We start from the raw sequence: 27,214 nt of genomic DNA, 5'->3' as shown, positions 1-27,214 counted from the left end.
AAAAAAAAAAAAAAAAAAATTCTGTAGTGAAGGTTGACTGAATTAAACACAGAAAGAACGAAAATCACTAGGAAATTGATAGCTGCGCACCATAACTTCTGATTTTAATAGTCAATGATGGACTCTTATTACTTAAAAAAGATATATTCCATTTAAACTAAAAGTTTAATCCGATAGTCCGACTTTAGTCGGACTTACACATTTATTATTTTTATTATACATCATGCTCGACAATATTAACTTTTGTAATCTCAAAAGCATTCAATATTAAGCTGAGGAATGAGCAGTGACGAAGCTGAGGATAAGCTGATTGACCTCATCAGCCAACTGCTCTTGAACAAAATGGCTTCCTTGGGCAATAAACACTGTCTCCAATTTGGGCACAACAGCTTTCAACATTCCACTCCTTGTGTACTCTTCCATGCCTGGAACTTTTAGGGCATAATCCTTCTCCCCCATGATAAACAGCCCTGGGACTTCAACTTTGGGGTCAGCAGGAAGGTCAATTTGCTCACCAAATGTCCTATAAGAGAAAGATATTCAACACATTATATATATGCAAACAAGTCAAATTAGCAAGGTCTGTTAGTCTATAGTCGGTTCAACCAACAGGCTTGTAGTCTAGTGGCATATGACTTTATGTAAGAAGTCTCGGATTTAATCTTATTTCCTTTAAAGGTACCAAAAAGAAAGTCTAACTAGTTTAATTACCCATGGTTGACTATGAAAGGCTGCTAACCCTTTTATAGGAGAAGGCAGGGAAAATGACATATTTGGTTCATGATACTTGAGTTATATCCTGTATAGATTTACCCATTCACCATGTCTATTCTTGATTTCTTGGTCCCCAATCATTCCCAAAATGACAAATTGGTCATTATCATTAATATTTCATTAGATTTGGTCAAAAATTTAATTAAAAAAAAAAAAACAAACAAAACTTAAATGGCAAGGATAAACATGGAAATTTAATTTCCTCTTTTTTCCCTTATATGTATTTATTTGACAAATTTTGAGTTCCTATATTGGAGGATTATGGCCTTTGTTTACCCCATCATGTTAGAACTCAAAGTTTGTCAAATAAATTCACTGAAATACTACGAAAATATAAGGGCGGGTGATGAGATGAAATAAAGCTTCCATATTCACCCATGCCATTTAAGCATTTTTTAAATATACTTTTTGTCCAAATTTAAAGGATCAACTCGAGAATAATTGACAGACCAAAAACAGACACGGATGGGACTGAGTTTATATATGTAGTATAACTCGGGGACCAGATATGCCGCTTTTCCAAGGAAAAACCAAATGAAGTATCCTATTACCTGTAAGGAACCTTCAGTGCAGTTCTGAATCCAGACTTCTCATACAAAGCACCATAGGTTTCCAAGTCTACTTCAGTGAACCAAGGGGGTAGAGGAGTGGATGGTTCCACAATGTCCATGATCTCTTGGTTTTCATGAGCTATGGGTAATTCACTCCTGGAGAAAAGGATGTACACATTCTTCACAACTGTTTTAGCATCAAAGCGACCAAAATCAGCTTCAGCTCGCCCAGGCTCCTGCAAAGCGAATCACTACTATGAGTTTGAGCCATATATGCCTCAACTATATATGATTTTTTCTTTCCTGCAGTGACTATCCGAGGGTGTACACTGGGTAAGCCCACCTTATGACCTTAGCCAGCAAAGGACCATAAGGAAGTAAACTAGCCAAGGGTGCTTGGCTCAAACTAAGAAGGCCATAGGCCGCTCTCACTGAGAGTCGAACTTGGAAACTTGTAGTTACCAAGCCAACAGCTGACCAACTTCGCTACGGTTTCCCCCATAACTCTTTAATATGACTAACACAAGAGCCGGTCGTAGCATTAACAGCCCAACAACTGCAAACTGATGAGTTAATTGTGTATGATTCTTGTTATAGGAAAGAGCAAACAACATACCTTCCATCTTGAAACATAGAAGCCTTCTGGCAGATTGATGTTTTGTGCAATACCAGTCCCAGCTGCCAGTGGCATGCCCAGTGTAACAAACCCAGAGACCCTCTCCTCATGGAGAAGGCAAAAGTATGACAGAACAAAAACTCCAAAATCCTTGCCAATCACAAACACCTGGCAAATACATAGTTACATACACACATATATTATATACTCCGTATATTCAGTAACAGTATCCAGGACCCTTGACACAAATAGACACGTCACAAGTTCCATATAGATTACTTCTCAATTCAATTTCTTTCAAATTCATTAAAATCTCATGTACCGATTCTTGAATACCCGCTATGGTAGGATATTCATGCGGGGCTTTATCAGATTTTACACGTGTGATACATGTTCCTTCTATTTCCCCAAGCAAAGCTCTTCGCATCACAATGCCTATTGTGTCGGCTTGACCTTTCATAAGTGGAGACAGAATAAAGCGGCCATAATAAAGGATAGGCCTTAATGTATCAAAATGAATAGTTATGATACTTAATTTGATCTTTTTAAAATTTGATGATATAATTGCTTCGTCAAAAATACAAATTTTGATCCATTTCCATTATTATTATTATTATTATTATTATTATTATTATTGTTATTGTTATTAATCAAACTATATCGAGAGAAGATAGGAAAAATTACTTTTTTACCCTCATATTTGAAAGTTTTTAAACTAGAATAGGTAAAATTTTCATAGTAAAGAATTTTATTACATACTTTATCCAATCTTTTGCCAAAGACTTTGTGGTGTAGTGACACCCGGTGAACAAGGGAATGGGTTCGAGCTTTAGTGGAGGCAAAATTGTATCCAATCTTTTTAAGAGACACTTTAGATCCTTATTTGTTCTGTATCGATCCAATTAAGGAGCGGATATGTGTTCTGTATCGATCCAATTAAGGAGCAAAGTGTATCCCATCTTTTTTACAATACGGAAAGAGTAACACAATCGATGCAAATTCATATATACAACAAATGCAGATATGAAAACGAACTCATTTTCAGATTGTATTGGAAAGATAGAAGACTTGAGTTGAATGTGTTGAAAATATCTGACCTTTTTTATGCTCAGAGCATCAAGGAGCGCAACAAGATCGTTGACAAGGTCAAGAAAGGTGGTTTTCTCGGGTTCCGGCGGCTGATCCGACAACCCGTATCCTCTGTAATCGATTGCAATGGCTCTGAATCCGGCCTTGGCCACGGCAATCATCTGGTGGCGCCAAGAGTACCATATCTCAGGGAAGCCATGCAAGAACACCACCGCTGGACCCGACCCGCTTCCGACCTCGGCTACATGGATCTTTAGCCCGTTCACCTCGATGAACTTGTGCTCTATCTGATCCATTTTTATGGAGTTGTAAAGAAACTCGGTCGAAATAGCAGTGCAAGTGTAGTTCTCAAGCCACCGAGGAGCAGCATTATGATGGCTAAATAGGGACCGCTTTTACGCCAGACAAATCTCGCACCCCATCTGTTTGATTAATTGTCAAAATAGGGGGCAGCTCTGAGAGTCTGAGCTGGTGCAAGAGAAAAAGACACTCGTCGTTCTTTTTCTTGCTTTTGAGTGAGACGTAAACCATCGTTTCATAGCTTAGGGCTCAAATTAATAAAATTAATAGAATTAATAGACTTAGTACTTTTAATTTTATAGTTAATGAGTGAATTTTTTTTTAAAATCTTTTAATGAAATATCATACAATTGTGTCACATGCTTGTGAGTAATCAAAATTTAAAAATTTTATTCGCGAGACGTGTAAAAAGTGTAACTTTTATATATAAATTTTGGTTATTTACAAGTTTTAACACAAAATTTGATAAGATTTCATCTAATTTTTCATCGAAAAAAAAGAAAAAGAAAAAACAAAAATATGCATTTATATTAGTAGTGGAATGTCACTAAACTCATAAGACTAAAAATTGCAAAAAAAACTCTTAATCTATCGGATAATGTGACAAAATTAAGTGAAAATTTGTAAGATTTTTAAAAATATCAAAAGACAATAAATAATTAATGATAATTCATAAGATTAAAAGTGACAAAATCAACTCATATTCCATATATGTGAATCCATCAACTCATTGAATATTATTTTACAACAATTACTTTGGATTATTCTCTATATTCCATACAAAAAATTTGATTCTTTTTCTGCTTTATATTTCTAGGTGAAAAAGATTGAATTCTGCCAACTCGGGCAGGCCAAACTACCTAAACTCACAGGTATTACATGACAGGTAAATCTCGATACCCAGAGTTTTCAATTACACAACTGAAACCTATATGCAAGCATTTAATCTTAAGTGTTACATAAGTACTAGAAACAGAAAAAAGATCAGCACACCTTTGCACTAGAAATCCTACAAAGTTTCACTTAATTCCTCTACTATCTGATTTTTTCTGCAACTCTAATTACTCATCATCTGCCTGTGTTGTGCATCAGATGCTGAGCATCTTCAAGCTCCACTCCACCATCCACCCACTGCCCATCATTCTGGAACATCATTTCGATCTGTTCCAACGATTTCCCCTTGGTTTCGGGGCAGCATTTGTGCACGAACACGATAGAGGCAGCTGATATGGCAGCAAACACCAGAAATGTCCCTCCCACTGTAATGGCATGAGCCACAGACAGGAAAGACATGGCAACCACCCCACTGCTGACTCTACTCCCCACGGCCCCGAGGGCGGCCGCCTGAGCCCTCAGCCTCAAAGGGAAGATCTCAGAGGACAGAACCCAACATATAGGCCCAATCCCCACAGAGAAAAATGCCACATTCCCACAGACAAACAGGATTGCCAGGCTGATTTGAGCATAATCAGAGCTAGAATCAGAGCCATGTTTGGGTAAGGAAAGTGTGATTCCTAAACCAAACAGGCAAAAAGTCATTCCAATTGTGCTAATATAGAGCAAGGGCTTTCTCCCCACTCTATCAATCAGGAAAATGGCAATTAAAATGAAGAGAGTTTTGGTTAACCCAACAGCCATAGTTGCAGCCAGGAGTTTGGAATTGCTGCCCATTCCTGCATCTTTGAAGATTGTGGGGCTGTAATAAACTGTGGCATCAATCCCTGTCATCTGCTGAAAACACTGAATCCCACACCCTGTGATCAGCATTCTTCGAACCCCGGGCGAGGGGTTCATAAGCTCAAACCACACACTTTTCCCCTCGTTTTTCCCCCCGGCCGCCTTGAGAATATCCCCCAACCTCTCTTCAACCTCACCCACATCCCCATTAGTCCTTAACAGCACCACCCGGGCTTCCTCAACCCGATTCTGCATCACCAGCCACCGCGGGGATTCTGGGATTATACACAACGAAAACCCCACCAAAACCGAAGGAACAATCCCCACAGCCAACATAACCCTCCAGCTTATATGTGCAGGCAGCCCAGAAAATGCATAATTTGAGACATACCCCAAAAGAATCCCCAAATTTGTGAAAATCTCCGGGAGAGAAGTGAACGATCCCCTCTCAATCGCGGGCGAAATCTCTGCAATGTAGACTGGGGCAATCATGATCCCAAAGCCTAGTCCAATTCCTGCTAGTAATCTGCCCACCATTAACACTGCAAAAGTGGTTGCCAGAGCCATTATAGCTGCCCCGGATTGGAAAACAATGGCTGCAAATGCCATTGTCCACCTTCTGCCTATGGCATCTGAGGTCCTTCCTCCTGCTAAGCTCCCCAAAAGGGAGATTATACTAAGGGTTCCTACAAAAACTTCTTCTTGCACTTCTGTGAGCTTTAGGTCTTCTTGCATGAAAATAATGGCTCCACTCATAACACCAATATCTGTACAGTGACATGCCTGATTTCAATACAAGCTACAGGAACATACATACATGATAGATACTATATACATATATATAGGGAAGGGTTCATGTGAAAACATGCTCCTACTTAATAAGGACTGTACGCGGGGTTCTTTTTTATAAAAATATTGATTTTTTTTTTTAAACTAAAACACTCAACCATAAATGAATCTTGCACGACTGGGGGGCAGTCTTTACTTTTTACAGAATGGAATTGTTCTAATTTGAACGCACCCATGTATATATAGAATCAGGTTCAAATGAAAATTATTCCCTATAAGAATTAGAACTAATCTCATCCGTCCATCTAAGATAATTAATAGATGGGAGGAAAGATAATTAATAGCTCAAATTAAAAAAAAAATGCTGAACATTTTTGTAATTACATTTGGGAATGCTTGACTGTGTACTTGGAAAATAATTGACATTGAATATGGAGAAAAGTTTCCAAATGCACAATCAAAAAGTACAAGATAACATAATCGTAATTACAGAAATGTCACAGTATTTTGTAGAAAATTACTTGACAATGCATTTAGAGAGAAATTTTCATATACAAAATTAGATATTGCAAGATGTGGGATAGTTAGCAGTTTTCACAAGAGGTGTAGTTTTCATGGGATATATAGAGAGAGTGGGGGAGACTAACCATATCCAAGAAGCACACAATTTAGAGAAGCAAAGATGGCACAGGCAAACACATATTTCTTGCTGCTGTTATTTCCCTTCTCTTCATGCACAACTCCATTAATCCTTTCTTCATATTTTTCTTCATCATGATCAATTTTCCTGTATATCTTACCTCCATCCTTCTCATTCTTCATATCCATCCTTTTTTCTCTCTATACACACATATCAGTATCTACATATCCATCTACCAAGATGGTTTAATTTCATCAATTTCGCACCCAAAAAATACAAATAAAAATATGAAATGTTGATTACTATCTCTCCTATTTCCTTCTTTTTCTTGCCCCTCTGTTTTTCCTATGATTTGAACAGAGGGAAAGACAGAAAGGGATAAATGTATATTTGTCTGGTTTAGATGTTTATGGGATTTTTGTGGGGGTTGTTTATGAAATGCATGTTTAAGAAAGAAAGAAGAAGGAATTCAAGTATGGTGTCTCCTAGATATGCGGAGGTGAAGAGAGAATGAATTATGTATGACTGGCTGGTGGAGTTTGCTTGTGTTATAGCTTGTGATATTGCATGGTGGATATGTGACCCTCCTTCAATGAGTGAGAGAAGTGTATATATTACTTAATTTATAATTTCTGCCATGCACATTCGAATAGCATTGGCAAGCTTTTTGAAAGAAGTAAGGTTATAAGCTTTTCAAATCAAATAAGTAAAAGAGTATACATGATCAAGATTTACTAAGTGCAGATAGTCTTCTAGTGTAATTTTTTTCTATGTGACTTTTCTAAGCACATATTTAGGTAATAACTAAAATTTTTCCTGGTTGTCCAAAAAAGAATACTTATATGTAAGTTCTATTAATATTAAATCCGATTAAATTGTCCTTAATTGTAAATTATAAATATTAGTTACATTTTTTTTTGTAATTTTTTATTGAGTTACCATATTATTTGTATCACATGGAGTATTAGAAATCAAAATACAGAGTCGTGAATAACTTTATAATCGCCTTATTCAATAACTAAATAATATATAGTATTATTTATATCAAATATAATATATCTAAAAACTTAACTAAAGTACGGAGTATCATTTAATTAATATTATCAAGGAGGCGGAGACTTCCTCTCCAAATCACTCTTACACGGGTTGTGTTCTCAAAGATTTTGATGATGTTTTGTTCCGTTTTGTTCATATATCATCAAATAAGTTGACTCATGCTTTGGCAAGAGTTGCAATTTTTGAGTCTGGTCCTCGTATTTGATTTTTGGGTCACACTTGTGTGAGACCGTCTCACGGATCCTTATTCGTGAGACGGGTCGGGTCAATGCACCATGCAAATGTCACACTTATATGTGCAAATGTCATACTTATATGCTCAAATATAACACTAATCAAGAATACAATTTTTGTTACCTATTAGAGAAAAAGTAATACATTTTTCATAATAAGTAATGTTGACAAGTGCCCCTCACTTATAAGGGCAAATATAATACTTTTGTGGAAAAATGTAATACTTTTAAATCGAAATGTAAAAGTATTATATTTTCCCATAAAAGTATTACATTTACCTTTATAAGTAACAAAAATTTTATTCCTGATTAGTATTACATTTGAACATATAAGTATGACATTTGTACAAGTGTTACATTTGCATATTGACCCGGCCCGACCAGACCCGTCTCATGGTGAGACGATCTCACACAAATTTTTGCCTTAATTTTTTACTTACTCTACTTGTATTCAGCATTAATGGTTAATACACATCAGTTTTTGCTTTAAAAAAAAAAACATAACATTTCAATATAGATATATAAAATATGTAAATTTCAATCTCACTAAAACCATCATAATAATAAGACAGAAGAGTGCCATCAATGGAGTCGAATTAATACACAAGCATCTTAGTAGTAAATTTTGAATTCATTGCAAAACTGGATATCAAGATTCATAGTGACCATTTTGGAGAGGTTTAATTAAAAAAGATTTGAATGTTAGGAACCAATGAAAAATCAGATGAAACCCTACAATATACAATTAATCCTACTAAACATTAAGAACTACCCTACTCCGTAGTGAAATCAATACATCACAAACTTCCACCTTCTATCCGGACATGTCGAAGGGATCTGAATGATGTACAAACTGATAAAACCGGGATTTAAAGATTGCTATACTTGGACCTTCTTCTCTAAAGTGGTTCAAGAGACCCACTTTTAAGCCTTTCCATGCGTGCCTGAAGCCCTGAGAGTGCCTTTTCGTCCATTGGAAGAATTCCGCTCTGTGGGGGAGGAGGATTCTCACTCACAATGTGTTCAGTTGCAGAAGAATGTTGGCTTGGGATTGAGATTCCATGGTTGATGCCCCCGTTCGTGGACATCACTGGCCTGTTTCCAGGATCTGGAATGCCCGTAGATGCTGCTAATTGGATGCTTTTCATCCTTTCCCTGATAGCTTCCAAAGTTCCGCCAGTAACTGCATTTGCCACATTGGCCATAGCTCATTATCTTTCCTTTTCCGTTAAAGGATAGCAAAAGCTATACAGAGAAAAGGTGGCAGTGCAAGTATTACCTCCTGATGGCAATCTTTCAATTCTTTGTTCTCCTAGCTGCTGCCGCAATTCTGATTGATCCATCACTGAACCCCTTGAAAGGACTGTATTACTAGACCTTTCGTCCTCGGCATATGATGGTGGCAGACTGAAGTGTGTGGGCTCTACTTTAGAGTTCACGGACTTTGTATCATTAGATGGGTTTGTATTTACGGGGGATAGAGGGCCGAATTTGGGGGAAGATAGGTCTAATGCAGATGGTGGAGGTGTTGGCATAGGAACACTAGATGGAGTCCTTCCAGCAGCTGCATTCTTCTCCATCTGAAATATGCATAACAACAATTTTGTCATACTGAATTATCTTGAATGTATAAGCTAGTGTTGTAATAAGAAACACTGCCCACCTGGGCCAAACCATCTCTAATATAAGTCCGAAATGCTTCACTTGCATTCTGCAGCTGAGCAAATATGTCAACCTGGAAAGCATCATAAAGCTGTCATTAATAGACTGTACAAAAGTGAAGAGAATGTTTCTGAATAATTAAGTAGAGAGAATACACAGCCCTATATATACATACTAGAAGACCTCTACGAGGAAACAAGACCATTTTTTTTTTAAATTAAAAGACTTTGTATGATCAACCAGCATATTACCTTGGGATATAATTGTGTGATTCGATATAACTCAGAGAGACCAATCTTACACGTTTGCTTGTCACCGATCTTCTTGAATATTGCAGCCAATTCTTGCTGCAAGGAGAGCAAAAAAAATATAATTGCGTTTGTTCCGCAAGGTGGACATTGCATGTAAAGATCAAGTCAAACTGAAACAACTACGGAAAAAACTTTGCAGCCAGAAAATTATTTGAAAAAATAAACAAACAAACACACCTTCAATTGTGCATCAGAATGTGTTGTAGGTGCTGGATTGTTGGCAGTGGAATCACCCCAATGCGTTTGGCCAGGTACAGAAGGGGTTAACATTCTCGCAGCTGCCAATGTCTGTCAAAATTAAACACTATGAGAAATATTCTATAGCAGATGTTTACAAAATTAAGAGCTAAAATATGTGGTAAGCACACTACCTGAAGGTTAAGATCAATGTATGCAAGAATAATAGGTGGTGGTTGCATATCAATTGGAACCATGGAAAGGTGACCCTTTATGGCAGTACCACGAAGCTTAACAAGTTCGTGTAGAACTGTTTTTACCATTCGCAATGGTTTGTCATCAGCTCCAGCTCTGAGTAATCCATCAAACCAAACACCAAAGAAAATATTTAATTAATGAAGGAGACCATGCATTCAGCAAGATTACCAAAATTTCAGACAAACAAGAATAATCATGCAATCTATTTACTAAGTTTGTACATACCTCTTCCTGATTTCTTCCATACCAAGTTCTTGTAGGTATATGTGAATGCTTTGAAGAATGCGGTCAAGGTCAACCTCATAAATGGTGCTTTGGAGAACCTATAACATATGAAAATGATTCAGAGAATTGTAAATCTCTAATACATAAATTGTATATTACTACGAAAAATACTATGTGTACTCCCATTTTCTACTCCCAACTTTTACACCACACACAAAATCTTGATGTAGACACTTGCATTGGAACCCACATGAAAAAAGTAGCTTATCAGTGTCCGCCACATCGTGGAGAAATTTAGAGAGTAAGATTTGTGAGTCCATGTAGTAGAGCTCTATTACTATTCCTAATACTTTTACGGTTAATACCTTCCCAAGGGAAAGAATCACCTGAAGATTGCCACCTTACACTTGGTAGGCAATACTCCTCGATTGTCCAGTCTCACTTGAGGAAACTAAAGAGAGATGTTCCGGCAATCCAAGGTGGTTCTTACCATTGGGAATCAAACACAACTACCAAGAAAGTTTCTCATACTAATCCTAACAATACTACAAGTCAGTTCATTAAGTAACATAGATGATGAACCTTAAACTAAATACAAGAAAAATTGATCAACGTCATACAATGACAAGATCAAAGCAATTCCCATCTGAGGCAAAACTTGTGAAAATTTTAAGGGGGAAAAAAAAAAAGTAAAATTAGTTTCTTTGCTTGCTAAATATTATAATGAAGCAAATTGGAGATTTCCCACAAAAGAGGTTTATAAATATACTCCGTACTAATTAACAGATAGTCATAAAAAATAATAACTACCCATTAGAGCTTTTAATCCTTACTAAAACTCTACAGACAGTTCACTTGAAACAGAGCTACACAAATTACCTATTAAGAATAGTACCAAAAAAATGACACTAACATATATGCGCAAATATACATGTATATGCATATAATAAATGCACTATTAAATGAATGTAATGCTTTAAACAATTACAAGAGGATCACCTTGGTAAGTTTGATAAGACATTTCACAACCAAATCAGAGAACTTTTGATTTCTAACAGCTAGGGACTCATTTGCTGTTGGAGATGGCCACCTTGATGGGTCCAAAGGCCGTAAAAGATTAATGAGCACAACGAATGATGTTGTTCGATCAGCATTATCCTAGATCAGATAGCATTAGTATAATAAGCAAAGCAAATAGAACATGCAAAATATGACCAACCAATTATAGTTAAGACACAAGAATAAAATCACTACATTTCCAAAAGCAGACTCACCAAAATCTTAAGCATCAGAACATTCAAGGCTTTCAGAAGCTGACTACCATCATCCATTCGTGGAACCCTTTCATCTAGAAGCCAGAGCAAAAGCTCAGTAATAAGTATAGTAACAGTGCTCTCCTTGGCAGCATGAGCAAGATTTTTATTTTGAAAAGTCTGCATGAAGATATCAAAGGAAAACGGTTTAGATACACAGATTATTCCAAAACAAAAATGAGTCCCACCCAGTTCGTGCCTTCTGAACCTAAAATATTTCCATAAAGTCAAGAGAAGGCTAGTGTATGGTAAAAGGAAATTGCCTGCATAAGTGTATTGAGAACATATTTGCAAGATCTTGATGAGGCACCCATCAAACTAAACTCAAAAGTCTTGGCTACCTGCAGCAGATATCAAACCAGAAGCAACATGAAACCAATGACAGAATAGGAAAAGTAGTGAGGTAAAGCCGCATTAAAGAATTTCTTGCCTTATTTGCTAAGCATGAAACAAGCTTATCAGCATCTTTTACAATTTCATCCATTCCAGTGCCTTCGGGGTCTTCCATTGCTAGTCCCAATTCATGGCATACAACTTTCATTCCCTCTATGGACTACAAAACAACATGAAATTTCCCATTTAAAAAACCATTCATTGTTCTTTGCCAACCAATTATTAATAAACCACCAAAGTCACTAGTTTCAACCATGCTTTGAGGGAAAAAGTGCTTGTCAATATCATATGTTTGATAATCAATTCATTTACTTGTACAAAAGAGGATCTTGGATATGCAGAATAATATTGGTACATATAAGAAAATCATAGAACTCGAAGCATAACATGTATGGTCCTTACCATCTATATATACTAGTAAATATTGGTCCTGACCAGCTACTTAAAAAATATACCAAGCAGTAAATTATCTTCTTTAAAACGGTAGATACCACATTTTAAAACAATTAAACAATTATGGAGTACATTTTATATCCAAATAAATGGGGGTCAAATCACACATACAATATAGCAACCTTTGCTTCTGGTCTTAAACATTGTTATCCCTATGCAGGGAACTCCTAATAAAAGTTAGAAGTTAAGATTTTTAAAAAGTCAGTACATAAAAATTTAAAATATAAATAAATAAATAAATATACTATAAGAAAATTTAGGAAATGAATTGATTTCATTTCAAACTGTGTAATAATGTAAGTATTTGAATTTATTCAGGTTATTACAAATGCAATACAGTATAACAGCAAAGAGGAACATTTATTTTACATATAAATCAAACACCTGTTCAAATATACATAAATATTGAAGAAACAGATTATACACTATGAATTTCCACTCTGAACTACTAATCTCAATGCTTTCTAGTAATCTTTCAATCAATAGGTGATCATTTCTTACAATTATTACTAGAATAATTATAACATTACTCTAAAATTACAAGAAATTTCTAAAGGAAAATTAAGGAATCTTTACAGTGAAGCAATTTGGATTGAACTCATCTAACCAGCTAATTTTATATTTCTAAAAAATCACTATATATGTAAAAGAAACTCAATTACTCCACACTTTTTTTTATTGATTAAGGACAAAAAGCGTCATAAAGGGAAAAAAGTAAACAAGGGTGGAAAAATGTGAGATGTAAATAAAATTTTAACATACACGAAACACCATCCAGTGGATTACATATTATCATGCATATTATACCAAAATCAAATATATGATATTCACTAATAAAAGGTTTTAGAACAAAAAATAGAATAAATCCCATTAATGGTGTGAAAAGCAGTTTCACAGAAATACAACTTTAAACATAGTAAAAATGCATAAAATGTATCAAAGCTCTACCAAATTATGGACAGGTGTATTCTGATGAAGACAGAAACAATAAATACCACATCCTGCCCCCAAGCCCCCACACAAACCAAAAAAAGCAATAGTGTTTAAGGATTGATGCTAAACTCAACATCAGAATAGAATAGCACCTCAGGTTAAAGGAAAATAAACAGAACATCATCAAGGCATACCTGCTCTGGAGAACCATATGCTATTATATCCAGGGCTTCATTCCAGTTAGTGGGACCATTTGTGCCAGAAACTGGCAAAGGCATTGGATGCCTCTCCATGGGAAGCTCAGATTGGTTATAGTTCTCCCTGATGTAAAGAAAGACAATAAATAAATTAAGATCAAGGCCAAATTATCAATATGGCTGGAGGAAAGGTTCTCTTTCCTACCTATTTACAATTGGGCCAGATATAGACCTCGAAACTTCACCACTTTGCTCTGCCATATCAGACCTAAATATCCGAAATAAACATGTTAAGGGTCAGTTCTCAAACACAATAAACTAGAATTTTACTTTCCAATGCAAAACAAAAGCATTGTAGAGAAAACGTTGAAAAGGAAAAATAATGCGTCTTATAGATATCAAATTGTGAGTTAATCAATTCGCTATAAGCTTAAAAGGCATAATTATTGATAACAAATACATACCCTGTATCCCTCACTGAACGCCTCAAAGCAACCCTAGATTCCCCTGGTTTCCCCTCCCTTCTTTTATCCATCTCCCGAGCCTGAAAGCATATTTACATATAAATACTTTAGAAACAAACAGGAGAAATGGACCACACAAAGGTAGTAGGCCCAGGCAATGAAAGGCAGAAGAACAGCTGTCAACCTTCCACTTAAATCTATCATCTAACATGCTTCTCTGAGCCTCAGTGAGCTTTCCAACATATCTCCAAATGTCATCACCTAATACATATTTACAACAAAAATTAGAATTACACAAAAGGTAAACAACATAGAGGGTTTAGAAGATTTTCAAATTAGCCATGGAGCAACACGTGAATTCCTTCTACTCCAAAAGAGTATAAGAAAATAAACTCAAGCCTGGAGGCCAAAAACAGAAACTTCTTTGAGATTTAATCACATTAATAAAGTCACATAGAAAATGAAAATAGTGCACACCTAATATTTTATAACCAGTAGCTAGAGTATTCAAAGCAGCCTTCCGAATTTCACCATCCCGCTCTGCAGTTAAGCTAGAAACAATTTGCAAGGATTTTAACTGTCCACCAATCTGTCAGTGAAAAGGGGATGTTATAAAAAGAAGAGAATCCTTTCAGTCTGAAATTTTGAAATTTAGTTTCGAACTGTGCCTCTGCTGCATGGTTATCCAGTAAGAAGCCAACAAGGTCAACACATTCTATCCGTGTTCTATTGTTCCTAGAGCGCAAACCCTCCAAAATATAAGGAAAAGTCTTTGATGCAGAATACGTGTAAATTATTTTTTTCATCAGCTCCCGCATTTTTTCTCGTACTTTCTCAATATTGTGACCAGACTGTAGGATCAAAAAAAAAAAAAAAAAAAAAAATTAAAACATTATTCAGGTTCTCAAGTAAACATAACTGCACAAAATAAGTAGCTGGCATGTATTTCATCAATCTCCAAATGTAGTTAAATGAATAGATACCACAAGCAAAGAGGTAAAAACTAGAACCTTTTCAACCAAGCAGGGAAGGAAAATGGCTGCTTCGGCTTCTGTCATGGAGTAACCTTCATTCTTTAACATATCAAAAAGCTCAGGAAGGCATTCCAGCACCTATTAAAATTAGCAAGAAAGTAATTGAATTGGGGAATTGAAAGGAGTGCAAAAAATAAAATAAAATAAAGGAAATAAAAAGTCAAGCAATTGACAATGTCAGGAAATTATCAATTTAGGAAAAGAACCTTCAGTAGGCATGAAGTGTTGGATTCACAGAATCTCAAGACAAACCACCTCAAGAGTATGTCAAGAACTTCAATTATTTCCTTTCCAATAGATGGAAGTGCCTGAAAGTATTAAGAAAAAGCAACTAAAGACAACATCCGATATACCATAATAAATAAATAATTGCAAACCTAAGCACCTTCTGTAACATTTCAATCCCATCAACTTGCTTCTTGAAGTCTGTACTTAAAAGCCTCCTATGCAAATCTTCTCTAAAGTATTTCATCAAATCAGTCTGTTAACATAGACACATTAAAATATTAAATTCATTGAAATAATTGAAGATCTTAAGGAAAAGAACCTTCAGTAGTAATTCAGAAAAATATGAAGTGCAACAGCCTACAGACCTCAAGATCTTGAATCTGTTCAAGACGTGGCTCCTCAAACTTAAATCTACGAATAACAATTCTCTCCCTGTCTTCCTGTAATCATATCCACACAATCAAAGCTGAGCTACTCATAAAGTATAGTTCTGAATGATTTTATGACTGCAAACTTACCTTGTTTGAGTCCTTGACACTTATCAAAGCTTGTGACTGTATACTGATGTCCTGAACAGACATAAGGGACTCCTGCCTTGAGCTCTTCACAGGAAGAGCTCTCTGAATAACAATGAAATATTCAGCACATGTCCCTAATTTAGCAAACACAGAGAAAAACCCAAGCATCACAAACGTACCGAAGAGCCCACTCTGTTTCCATGGCGGGAAGCACGATCAATAGGAGCACTAGATTTTCCCATCTTTGAACTGTTTTTAGCTGATGTCACTGTTGAGACTGATTTTCCTGATTCAAATGATTCTGAACACAGACAATCAAGTTAGATATCAAGCCAAGAATTTAGATAAAATACAGAGAGATTTAGATAGGCACCTTGTAGAGCCCCATAGGGTTTTAGCCGTTCAATTACAATTGCTAAAGCAGGTCCCTGAATATCTCTCAGATTCTTGGTCACCTGTGCAGGTAGAAACAAATTAAATACTAAGCAAGGAGACAGATCCAGGAGGAGCCAGAGAACATTTGCGACTCATATACCATCTCTTGTCCACAAACTCTCAGTATTTCACCAAAGAAAACTTCAGCCGCTTTCCGTACATCAGCTGATTTATCCTATTACATAGAAATATCATAACATTTTTTGAACATTAACACCTAATTGAATAAAATTAAATTAAAGTAGGTAGTCAGGTAAGTTGTAAAAGGATACCGTCATAGCAGAGGCAGCAGGTTTTAAAAGAAGAATGGCATCAGGAAATTCTTTCATTCCAGCAAGTTGTTTGGATAACCAGTCAAAAATATCCTTACGCCCCTCCGCGCCAATTTTAGCATCCGTTAAAGAGGTAGTGATATAAGGTACCTAGAAAGAGCAGAATTGTCATGGTGGTCAAAGATCAATGGCACAGCAAAAGTACAAGATGTATGGGAACATTGCAGTAACCATCTTATCAAGATGAACAGCAGCAAGCCAAGAATCTAGTGTGCTCAAAGCACACTCTCTCATGTGCTTTTTATTGTCACCAAGACATTTTAATATGTCTGAGAGAATGCCCTGCAAAAAGAAGAAGAGCCAAGTTTGTTAAATACAAAGATATGCACACAACACAAAACAAAGTTACCAGAAAGCATACCTTGCTCGATTTCTCAACTGCTGGTCCCATAGCAGACGCAACAGCACCAATTGTTGATAAAGTTGCCATGATTAAATTCTTGTTGCTGTCGTAGAGCCGACCTCTGAGGGCACCAAACAGCTCTCCTGAAGAAAAATTAAAAAGCAAGCCACAGAAAAACAGAATTAAAGATGCAGTTTTAGTCATTAAAAACACACTGTACAACAAGATTATCATACCAGTTCCAGTAGGTTGAATGCGCTTGTTGGCCTCTTCCAAAATTTTATTAACACTTTCAATAGATTCCAATCGAATCTAATAAGAAAAAACAGAGTACAATGTAAGCTAAAATGCCTATGATCAATTTCCGCAAAATCTATCATATACACTACCTTCCAATCTGAACTTTCTAAACTCTTAAGCAAAGCAGGTGTAATCTTTCCACTAATGTCTTCACGTGGTAGACCATCTAGCCCACCACCACTAGACACAGTTACGGAATCTGATGCCTTCACTGTCCTCTTTGGAGCAGAGGATGTTCCCTGCCAAAAAGGAGCAAGTTATAGTTACCTACCAGAAGTAAATGCAAACAAGGAGTAGAAAGCTTAACAAGCAACTACTAAAATCAAACCTCAAACGGATTTTTTTCATATTCTGCATCAAGAGCACTTAGAATAGCAGGTTTTACATCTGTTAGGAATCCCTTGATATCTGAAAAGAGGTAAGCTGCATTTTAGACATCGCAAGAACACAAACCCATAAAGAACTTTCAAAAACAGAAAAGTCACCTGGGCCAACAAACTTGTGTAATACTCCAATAAGTTTAATGGTGGAATTTCGTGTGGCAGCAGCACTGGATTGTAAACCAATGTCCTTACAAAAATCAATTAAATCCTGTTGGAAGAAAAACATTTAAAATATAACATCAATTTCTCTTTAAAATCAAAACTGGACACAATTTTATATATGTTACACACACAAACCTACTGACCTACATATTTAAATAAATAAGGGCTAATATCACCTTGAGTTTCAGATGTGAAACACCAAAATCATCAATTGCTGTAACCATCCACAGCAAACCCTCACTCAAAACTTTAGGATTCTTGTGCTCTTTCATGATCTTGAAAAGCTATACAAATACAGATTCCAAAAATTATATCCAAAATACACCCATACAGTCATATATAGTTCAAAAAAGATTTTATAAAAGTAAATACATAAATAAATATTAAAATATTTATTTAATTTACTAAAAACAAACAAACAAACAAATGATAATATTCTAGGAAATAGGAATACAAACAAAACATTATCTGCGACAACTAAACAATAGTTGTTCTGAACCATGAAATACTATCATCCAATGTACAAAAGTACAAACCACACTTACTCTCTCAAAAACAAATCCCGGACCCACAGCTTCACAAAAAGTAGTGAGGCATTTCATGGATTGAGCACGTGTCTTGATGTCAGCAACTCTTTCACTGATACCTGTGAGCAACACATGCATAAACCAAAGATGAGAAACAAAACCATACGAAAAGTAGAGCAGTTGTTCTATAAAAGAAAGGGGACTTGGTAGAAATTTTTTTTTGAAATTGACCTTGAATGCAAAGTACAACACATTTCTTTGGGAACTTTGATGCTGTTGAAGCAATGTGAGAAATAACATCAATGACCTGCTGCTGGACCTGCACTTTTATTCAGAGGGGAGGGGTGAAAACATGGATATTAGAGCATCTTTAGAGCAGCAAAATTGTTTGGTATGCAGGAAGTTGTACACAGGAGTTCAGACAGAATGGAACCACAATTCCAACTTATATATCTAATTTTGCATTTGCAATTCCTCTCAATATGAATAATGATTACTTGGAAATCCCAACTCCATTGCACAGCATTTCTTCTTACACAACATAGAAGGAAAAATGATTCCCATGGAAGAATGATTCAAAATACGTTTTCTCCATGTGTTTGCATTCCACCACACAATATAGGCACAGCTTTCTTTTCACACTTATAAAGGCCAGAGAAGAATATACCTGAACATTTTTTTCGTTCCATCCAGGAACAGCAGAGAGCAAACGGACTAAAATCTCTACTGATGGATCAAGTTCTTGAAGCGCTTCAACCTGTTCTTTAAACGACACAATAGCTGCAAAGAGAAGAGGAATTAGCAGTGCTGCAAGATTAAATTGAGACACAGCATTTAAGTTCTGTAAAGCATAAACAATTCACAGGATAAGATGAAAAAAGAAAGGAAATGTAAGCGTGTGTGTGTGTGCGCGTGTGTGTATAATAATACAAATACAAAATACAAATATAAAATAATGGAAATTGGATGAAGTGATGAGCATTACTACCTTCAAGCCTCTCTTTCCACACTGCACTCTTCAACATAGTAATTGTCTCTGGCTGTATAAGGGAACCTAATTTGCTCTCAATCTCTTCGAGACTCATCTCTGCTGGCTGTACAAAAGAGAATCTTAAGAATCAACAACATTGAGCACAAAATCAAAGAAGTATAAAAATAATAAAACAAGAAGACAACTATTAGAACACATTAGTTAATCACCTCTACATCTTCAATTTCCACAGGCTTCGAAGCTTTTAACTGGCCACCCCCATCTCCCTTTTTGGCCGTCCCAGATTTTGTAGGAACTGCTTTCTTGTTAATGGGCTAAAATACAGACAATTTTTTAAAAGATATTTCAGCTGTCCTGTAGCGATATTTCACTTCTATTTAAAAAATAAAAAATTAAAAAAATTAAAAAAAATAAAAAAAGAACAGCAGGACTTTGTTGGTTATCACTTATCAGAAAGTAAAGCAAACTTACAGCGGCCTGAACAGGCTTTTTCCCACTAAGCATACTAGCAGCAGACCTCTTAACAAAAGATCCATCTGTTGCCTATCAAATGAAAAGCAAACAAAAAAAGAGACAATGGACTAAGAAATAACCAAGCTGTAAAGCTACCAATCTGTCCAATCAAGTTGTACAAAAGCAATCACGAGGTAAAAGAGCTTTCCAGAATCCAAACCACCAAATAGTGTTCAAGAACAAAAGAATAAAAAAAATTGACAAATTTCAGCACTCAATACTTCGATAGAAAACTATTCATGCTTTCTCAACCAGGGAAAAAAGGAACATTCCTACAGGACTTGATCATGTGATTAAATCCCAGTACAGGTTTAGAATTCCTCAAATCACCATTTAAAATATATTCCATACTGATGATCATTCACCTATTACTAAATAGATAGAATGCTTAGGAAACATATGAAAATGAACAATAACTTATGTACAAAATATAATTACCACAGTGGAAGTTACATTTGCTCCTGAAGATGGCACTGCAACTGGAACATCAAGCCATTGGACATGTAAGACATAACTATTACAGAGACATAACTATCACATATGAAACTATAATAATGGGAATTTCAAACCTGAATTTGAACCATCAGATTCACCAGCACTCCCAACAATCATTTCCGAAAGCTTCTTCCTTCTAACATCATCAAGTTTCTCAATTGATTTCTCTAAAGGTCTCATGCCAACCAACTACACCAAGAATTAGGAGGAGAAAAACAACGCCACTACATTACAAAAATATATATGTCGACAAATTTACAACATGATAGAAACTTATCTTAGAAAGAATACCTTAGCAATAGCTGCCAAAGCTGAAAATGCAGCATCCCTAACCTCTGGTGTTCCATCATTCAGGCTCTGTCAAACACAATTCAACATTAACACCAAAAATGGCAACAACAACAACAAAAAAAAAAAAAAGCAAACAAACAAATTCGTTATTGTCATATATACACTGTTGCAAAAATCGGTCTAGGCGCTCCTTGACTGTGGCTATTTCCCTCCTAGGCACCTGCCTAGCGCCTAACTCGGCTGAGTTAACTCGTCCATTTCGATCAAATTAACCGTGTTAATCCGGTCGGCTCAGCCTTGCTAATTTTTTTCATTATATATATATAAATTATATTAATAAGAAAAGTAAGATATACATACACACACACACACACATAATATGACATATATACACCCACACACGTGCACAGTTTTATTTTAGTTAGCCGCCTAGGCTGTCTAGGCACACCTCAACCGCCTGACGCTTATAGATATAGATATAGATATATATATATATATATATATATATATATATACCATGCGTGTGCATATTAGGCATTATGATGTGCGCATATTAAGCATGTCCCTATGTTGCACACAACACATGCTTAATATGCACACATCATAATGCCTAATATGCACACGCGTGTTTTTAATCCCGCAATTAATCTCATCCATAGATCTATTTTTTAATGGATGATATTGGTTCTCATTGAATCATGGGGAGACTGGTTCTCATAGGAACCTCACCCTCTATATATATATAAAAAAAAAATACAAATTATATGTATGTATGAAATACAAGAAAATATATGAAATACGATTAATTGCAAATGCAATTCGTCACTGTATTAAAACTAAACAATATTTTGAAAATTGAAATATTATAATCCCATAATCCATTACTCCATATATAGCAAAAGAAGAACAGCAATAGTACTATTATGAAGGGAAACATAACATTGCAAGAAAGGTGGAATGCATCTTTTAAAAATAATCATTGATAAGACATTCTCTAATGGAGACACTAGTAAATATAAATACAAGGAATTAAACTTGACAAGCTATTATAAAAATAAAAAAAAACCACCTGAACCTATATAAGTCACAAAGGATGCTAAATAGTTACTAAAATCATCAAGAAAACAACATCAGCTACATATCAAAAAATATTGTAACTTACCTCCATACAAATGGGAACATACTCCTTGTGAACTTTGAGAATAATAGCTTTGTTGCTCGTTTCAATACAAAATGTCACCCAGTTCAATGTCATAGATCGAACAAGAGGAACTTTATTCTTTGTGGCTGCTTTAATATCTGCAAAAAAACAATGTTCAAGCTCAGCAAAAACATAATCCAAAAAAAGTGTCAATCCAAGAGGGAATAGTCAAGATTCACTTAATTATATGGCCCCATAGCACAAATTTTATGGCTAATATATGGGAGTATCAAGTATGGATTCTGACTAATCCATAATCTACTCACAAGTTTCTTGAATATTCTCCTAAATATGCTAAAACATATAAACTATAAGTTTTTTTAAAAAATATAAGACATAAATCATTTAAAATTATATGCAGGTTTTAATCGAGGGAAACCAGACAAAGGACAAATAAGTAATTCACAACAGTTATTAAATTCTTAGTGCTTTTAATGAAAATATTTATTCTGAAAAAGAGATTATTAAATATCTATATATAGCATGCGAATAGTAAAAGTAAAAGTAAAAGTTGTAGGCTACATCCATCTAATTGGGGTTAGCAGCATAAGATAACACCATGCAAATAATTTCTTCTCTAACAACTTTTTTCACTTTTTCTTAAGTGATTTCCCAAAGCATGACTTGTAAGAATTGCATATTTTGAATAAAAACCTGCCTTCGACAATATCTGGGAGATTTAAGCACCCAGACTTGTGCATTGCCTGCAGTGTTTGAGTAAGTGACTCTGACAAAGCAGGCTTTTTCTCTTTCAATTTTTCCTGATTAAAAAAAAATAACAAAAGTAGTTAAGGAACAAAGCATCAGGAAAACAAGCTAAGAAACACAAAAGACTCAAGGGTAACTGCTGTACCACCAAGCAGCTGCTGGTCCTTTACAGCCTCCAATAAACTATTACCAAAGTTTTTTAAGAACTAATCATACATTTCTTACATAAAATAGATTAGAATTGTATTATCCAACATCAGTAAGAAATGAGTATTTATGAACACTATATAAGCTGGCCATTGATTGCCGCAATAAAGGGTTAAACTTTTGGCCTCTCGAGTTCCAATAAGAGCCAAAAATGAGTTGTACAGGTGCCCTTGAGCCAAATAATGCAATGGGCACACATGCAGCCATGCAGGCCCAGTGCATTACAAATTTACAGTAGATTTAAACTATATACATGGATACCAACTTTAGAGTCACACATTTATGTTGTACGTAGTACTTATTTAGTACACCAACATGCCTCAAACTTGTATTGGACAACAAAAAGTTAGATCTTCATATCTTCCAGAGACACAAGTTTCCATCCATTGGAACATCATCTAAGTAACAGAACTAGTGTTATAGTTAAACTGCACCAAAATTAAATGCAGAGAATTTAGCAATCACTAGATTTGGTTACAGGCTGAAAGAGATTTAGTTATTAACTAATCAATCTTATTTATTTTCCTCTGTGAAAATGTGAAATTTGGGCTAATGCTTACAGTCTATACAAATAGGAATAAGTTCATTAACTTATTACTGAGAAATAGTAATCAAAGCAAACTGCAATAAGAAACATTTTTAAAATGACCACTTAAAATGGCATATGCAGCAACCAAAATATAAGTTCCAAAAATTCTTATCAAGATAAATAATTATAAGGTCTAAAATACACAAACTTGCCAGTAAAACAGGCAGTAAGAACCGTGAGCTTGCTGAAAAATGGGTTCTTAGTCCCCTTGCAAGATTTCCAATTGCTTGTATGGCTTCAACAGCTACAGCAATGTTTACATCAGTGATAAGCTGCAATGTAAAGAAAATGGAACTATTACTTGAAAATCACAGTGCAATATGGCAAGCATAGAGAGAAAAGAGAAAAATACACAAATACAATAAACACAGAACTCCACCAAAAGTACTCACAACATACTACTTAAACTAGCATCATTAAAGTAATAATGTTGTCTAAAAAAGAGTACAGAAGGCAGATAAGCCATCAATCAACCCTAAATACAATATATATATATATATATATATATATATATTATTCATTCAATTCCAAACTGGATAAAGACCTTCTTCAATGTTCTGCAAATTTCTGAAAAATCACCAGGTGCTATTTTCTTTGTGGAAGCAAGCTTTGTTAACTCTGCAACAGCTTCCTTCCGTTCAGACCACTTTGTAGCTTTCTGTATACAAAAAGTAAAAGACAAAGAAGCAAAATAAATATATGGGGCCTCAGTGCTTCACTAACACTAAAATAAGACAAAAGTATCAATACAAAAAAACAATTGTTAGTCAAGTAATAGACATTCAAAAGTTGCTAAAAAGCACAATGGATAGCAACAGAGAACCTACCACTCCTTCCCAAAACCCAGACTTCTCAAGGGGAGTCAAAATATCAACAGGATCTACAAGTTCATACTCATCTATCTCCTGTGGAACTGACAGAAAATTAAAGGGAGCAGCTCAGGTCCAGAAAAACTAATATTACACCAAGCCACCTGTATTAGCTTCAAGAGTATTCTACTTGTGACCTAACAGCCTAAACTGAGAGAGTTATTAATATCAAAATTTTACAAAGAAACATAATTGAGCAAAGAGGTTACATACTGTCTTCAGCTAATTCTTCGGAAGGGCCAGAGCCAGCTGTCTCAGGAACAGCATCCTCTTCAAGCACCTTGTCTTGCTCAGATCTGGCAAACATTAACCAAAATTTATAGAGGTTCACACACTTCACCCTTCCACAGAAGAAGAAGAAAAGAAATGTGTTGATGAAAAAAAAAAAAAAAAGATTATCAGATCCAGAAATTATACCTTATTTTGCGAGTTGGCTTAGCAGATCCAGTGACATTAATGAGCTCAGCCTCCAATTCTTTTTTCTTATAACACAAGAAAAAAATTAATCAGATTCCATAGCAAGAAATATGAATGAGAAGCAACAAACTGAAGAGGGTTAGGCAATCAAGCATACCATTGTATCACGCATTTTTTCAAAAAGTATTGATTTCACTGGATCCTTCCCAATCCAGCGACAGAGTTCCAATGTTAGACCCTTAGAGCAGGCTCGAACGTTCTGATCCTGATGATCAAACAATTCAGGAAGCATCTTCAATATTCTCTTCGGCGGGACAACCTTTGCTCCAAATTCACTGATAATTACAGGAAAAGTGTTAATACTCCAACCATCAAACAAGTAACAATGTATACTGCAGAACTGCAGAAGAACAGATTTCACTGGACCTCAAGGCCTGAAACATGACATCAATCGCAGGAACAACAGCTTTGGCAACTTTATTTTTAATGGCTTTCTCCATAGCATCCTGTAGCAAATTAACACATAAAAGATGCTAATTAATATTCCAGAAAAAAAAAATACAAAATTTGTCTGACACATTTTGAACTCAAAGTTCTCCAACAATCCTTTCAGCTGCAAGTTACTCATACAAATTAATATTCCAGAAAAAAAAATACAAAATTTGTCTTGACACATTTTGAACTCAAAGTTCTCCAACAATCCTTTCAGCTGCAAGTTACTCATACAATACAGCAAAGAGTTGCAGCAGGCGCAATGCAACAGGCCAAATTATCACTTTAGCTGAGCAAATCCATTTATTGGGCTGAACAATGCTTCAGCCAAATCAATATATGCTTGCCAAAACTTGAAAGGACAAAAAGTTTAACTGGGATTGGATTCAGAACATGAAGTTTAGGAACTCTATTCAGCCCTTCAAAGTGTTTTATTCAAGTCCACAAACTTATATGCAATGAGAATTGCTTAAGGGAAAATCACAGCTTCGCAGAAAAATACCAGGAATGCCTCAACAGCCTCTAACTCTACCCAAAGCAAAAATACTGCTTGAGCCTTCTCAACTGTCTTCGGCCTCCCCGTCAAGCATTTAGCTACTACTGCATCACATACTTCTTTCGCGAACCTATCCACCCAAGAGCATTTCAAAATCATTTGCATTGCCACTTAAGCCTATTCACGCACCAATAATAAATTACTTAATGAATTACCTTCCCGCATCAGCATCAGCTGCTTTCAAGTAACAAATTAGAGCATCAAGTGCCTTCTCTTGAACCGGCGCATTTGAATCGACCACCATCTTCCTAAAAAACGGTCCTATCATAAAAGTCACCCAAATTTTCGAAAATTAAGATCTAGACGGCATCAAAACAGCTTCGCATTACATGCAACAGTCCGTAGATCGACAACAACGAGATCGCAAAACACGAAACCAGATCTGACACAATCGAAACCCTACACTCACCAAATTCACGTATGCGCGGGTCCTTGGGATCGGTGATGGAATCGAACACCGCCGCGAGGTCGATGTTGGCGTCATTTCGTACCTTCCAATTCTTGTGCGTCAACCGCTCCTCCCATGGAAGCTTCTTAGCCTCCTTCAACAACTTCTCGTCCTCCGACATTGCAAAAATCTATCAACACGTATCTAAATATACACACAGTATATATTATACACCTAAAGATATCTCCCAATGCACGTATATACGTCACAAATCATCCGTGCACCGATCTCTGTGAGAGACACAGAGAGAGAGAGAGAGGGAGGAGAACGGTGTCGTCTTGTAGTTTGATGATTCTGGGTTTCAATCTTAGCCGATTGCCGGCGAGTTTGGCAATGAGGGTTGAGAGAAAGTGATGATTTGTTTTTCTTTTCTTTTTTTTTTTTTTTTGGGAGGGACCGACCAGTAGGCTAATTTGAGTTTTACGTTTTGGATTATCGGAAGGACGGCTCGCGTAAAGCAAGATTGAAATGCACGTGCTAATCAGACGTTGCCGCATGGCGTCACTAATGGGTCCCGGGTATTTGGTCCAATTAGGGCGTGCGTGGGAAGGGGAGCGCGTGGGAGATTTAAATTTGATCTGCTGTTGTTGAGCGGAGTAATTTGAAGGAGCTCTTTGTGGGGGCCAGTGAGGAGGACTGAGAGCGGAGAGTAGGCAAGGCACTTATAACGGTGTTATATTTAAGTTTGAATATAAGCTGGATTAAGTTTATTTTTATTATATTAGACATATTGAAGATTGAAGATTTATTTATAGATATATTATCTAAAAATAAATATTTATCATAATTTCTATTGTAATGTGATAATCATTATTGTGTGGACCATGGTCCACACAGCTCTATTAAATAATGCACATTCAATATAAAAATAATGTACATTATATTCAGATGATGTACATTATTTGTGTACTGAATGTACATTATTTTTATAGTATTAAAATAATGTACATTCAGTACAAAAATAATGTACATTTAGTACATTAAAAATGTACATTTGATTATGGTCCACATAGCTGTGTGGACCATGGTCCACACAATAATTTGCCGTAATGTGATTAATGGGC

General features: G+C 35.7%; 3 protein-coding genes across 3 annotated transcripts; all 3 read right to left on the bottom strand.

Annotated features, from left to right (window-relative positions):
* Window positions 1-102: 102 nt before the first annotated feature.
* On the bottom strand, window positions 103-3,483 carry LOC116016451 (epoxide hydrolase B-like). Its single transcript, XM_031256718.1, has 4 exons — window positions 3,039-3,483; window positions 1,942-2,109; window positions 1,326-1,561; window positions 103-523 (listed from the first exon to the last, which is right to left on the bottom strand). Exons 1-4 carry the CDS (start codon window positions 3,324-3,326, stop codon window positions 268-270), a joined length of 948 nt encoding a protein of 315 aa, XP_031112578.1. The 5' UTR covers window positions 3,327-3,483; the 3' UTR covers window positions 103-267.
* Window positions 3,484-4,398: 915 nt separating this feature from the next.
* Window positions 4,399-6,624, bottom strand: LOC115995849 (probable polyol transporter 4). Its single transcript, XM_031234999.1, has 2 exons — window positions 6,444-6,624; window positions 4,399-5,774 (listed from the first exon to the last, which is right to left on the bottom strand). The coding sequence occupies exons 1-2, from the start codon at window positions 6,622-6,624 to the stop codon at window positions 4,399-4,401; spliced, it is 1,557 nt and encodes a 518-aa protein (XP_031090859.1).
* A 1,713-nt stretch (window positions 6,625-8,337) lies between these two features.
* LOC116020332 (protein MOR1-like) lies at window positions 8,338-26,508 on the bottom strand. The gene is made up of 54 exons (XM_031260813.1): window positions 26,112-26,508; window positions 25,858-25,963; window positions 25,649-25,772; window positions 25,081-25,160; window positions 24,812-24,989; window positions 24,655-24,719; window positions 24,451-24,533; window positions 24,196-24,281; window positions 23,913-24,026; window positions 23,521-23,640; window positions 22,523-22,625; window positions 21,826-21,962; window positions 20,664-20,729; window positions 20,447-20,561; window positions 20,316-20,356; window positions 19,836-19,907; window positions 19,574-19,678; window positions 19,362-19,467; window positions 19,041-19,153; window positions 18,605-18,692; window positions 18,392-18,492; window positions 18,023-18,130; window positions 17,787-17,892; window positions 17,630-17,709; window positions 17,391-17,540; window positions 17,238-17,313; window positions 17,020-17,144; window positions 16,830-16,940; window positions 16,599-16,748; window positions 16,427-16,501; window positions 16,265-16,346; window positions 16,071-16,192; window positions 15,892-15,993; window positions 15,739-15,813; window positions 15,531-15,626; window positions 15,352-15,453; window positions 15,122-15,223; window positions 14,780-14,962; window positions 14,589-14,700; window positions 14,296-14,372; window positions 14,112-14,191; window positions 13,853-13,915; window positions 13,645-13,771; window positions 12,102-12,224; window positions 11,935-12,012; window positions 11,633-11,791; window positions 11,358-11,516; window positions 10,359-10,456; window positions 10,070-10,226; window positions 9,876-9,986; window positions 9,639-9,734; window positions 9,389-9,460; window positions 9,005-9,305; window positions 8,338-8,908 (listed from the first exon to the last, which is right to left on the bottom strand). Exons 1-54 carry the CDS (start codon window positions 26,269-26,271, stop codon window positions 8,625-8,627), a joined length of 6,105 nt encoding a protein of 2,034 aa, XP_031116673.1. The 5' UTR covers window positions 26,272-26,508; the 3' UTR covers window positions 8,338-8,624.
* Window positions 26,509-27,214: the final 706 nt, after the last annotated feature.

Source organism: Ipomoea triloba, chromosome 1, assembly GCF_003576645.1.
Source record: "Ipomoea triloba cultivar NCNSP0323 chromosome 1, ASM357664v1".
NCBI classification, from domain to species: Eukaryota; Viridiplantae; Streptophyta; class Magnoliopsida; order Solanales; family Convolvulaceae; genus Ipomoea; species Ipomoea triloba.
This window is presented reverse-complemented; position numbering and strand designations above follow the sequence as displayed.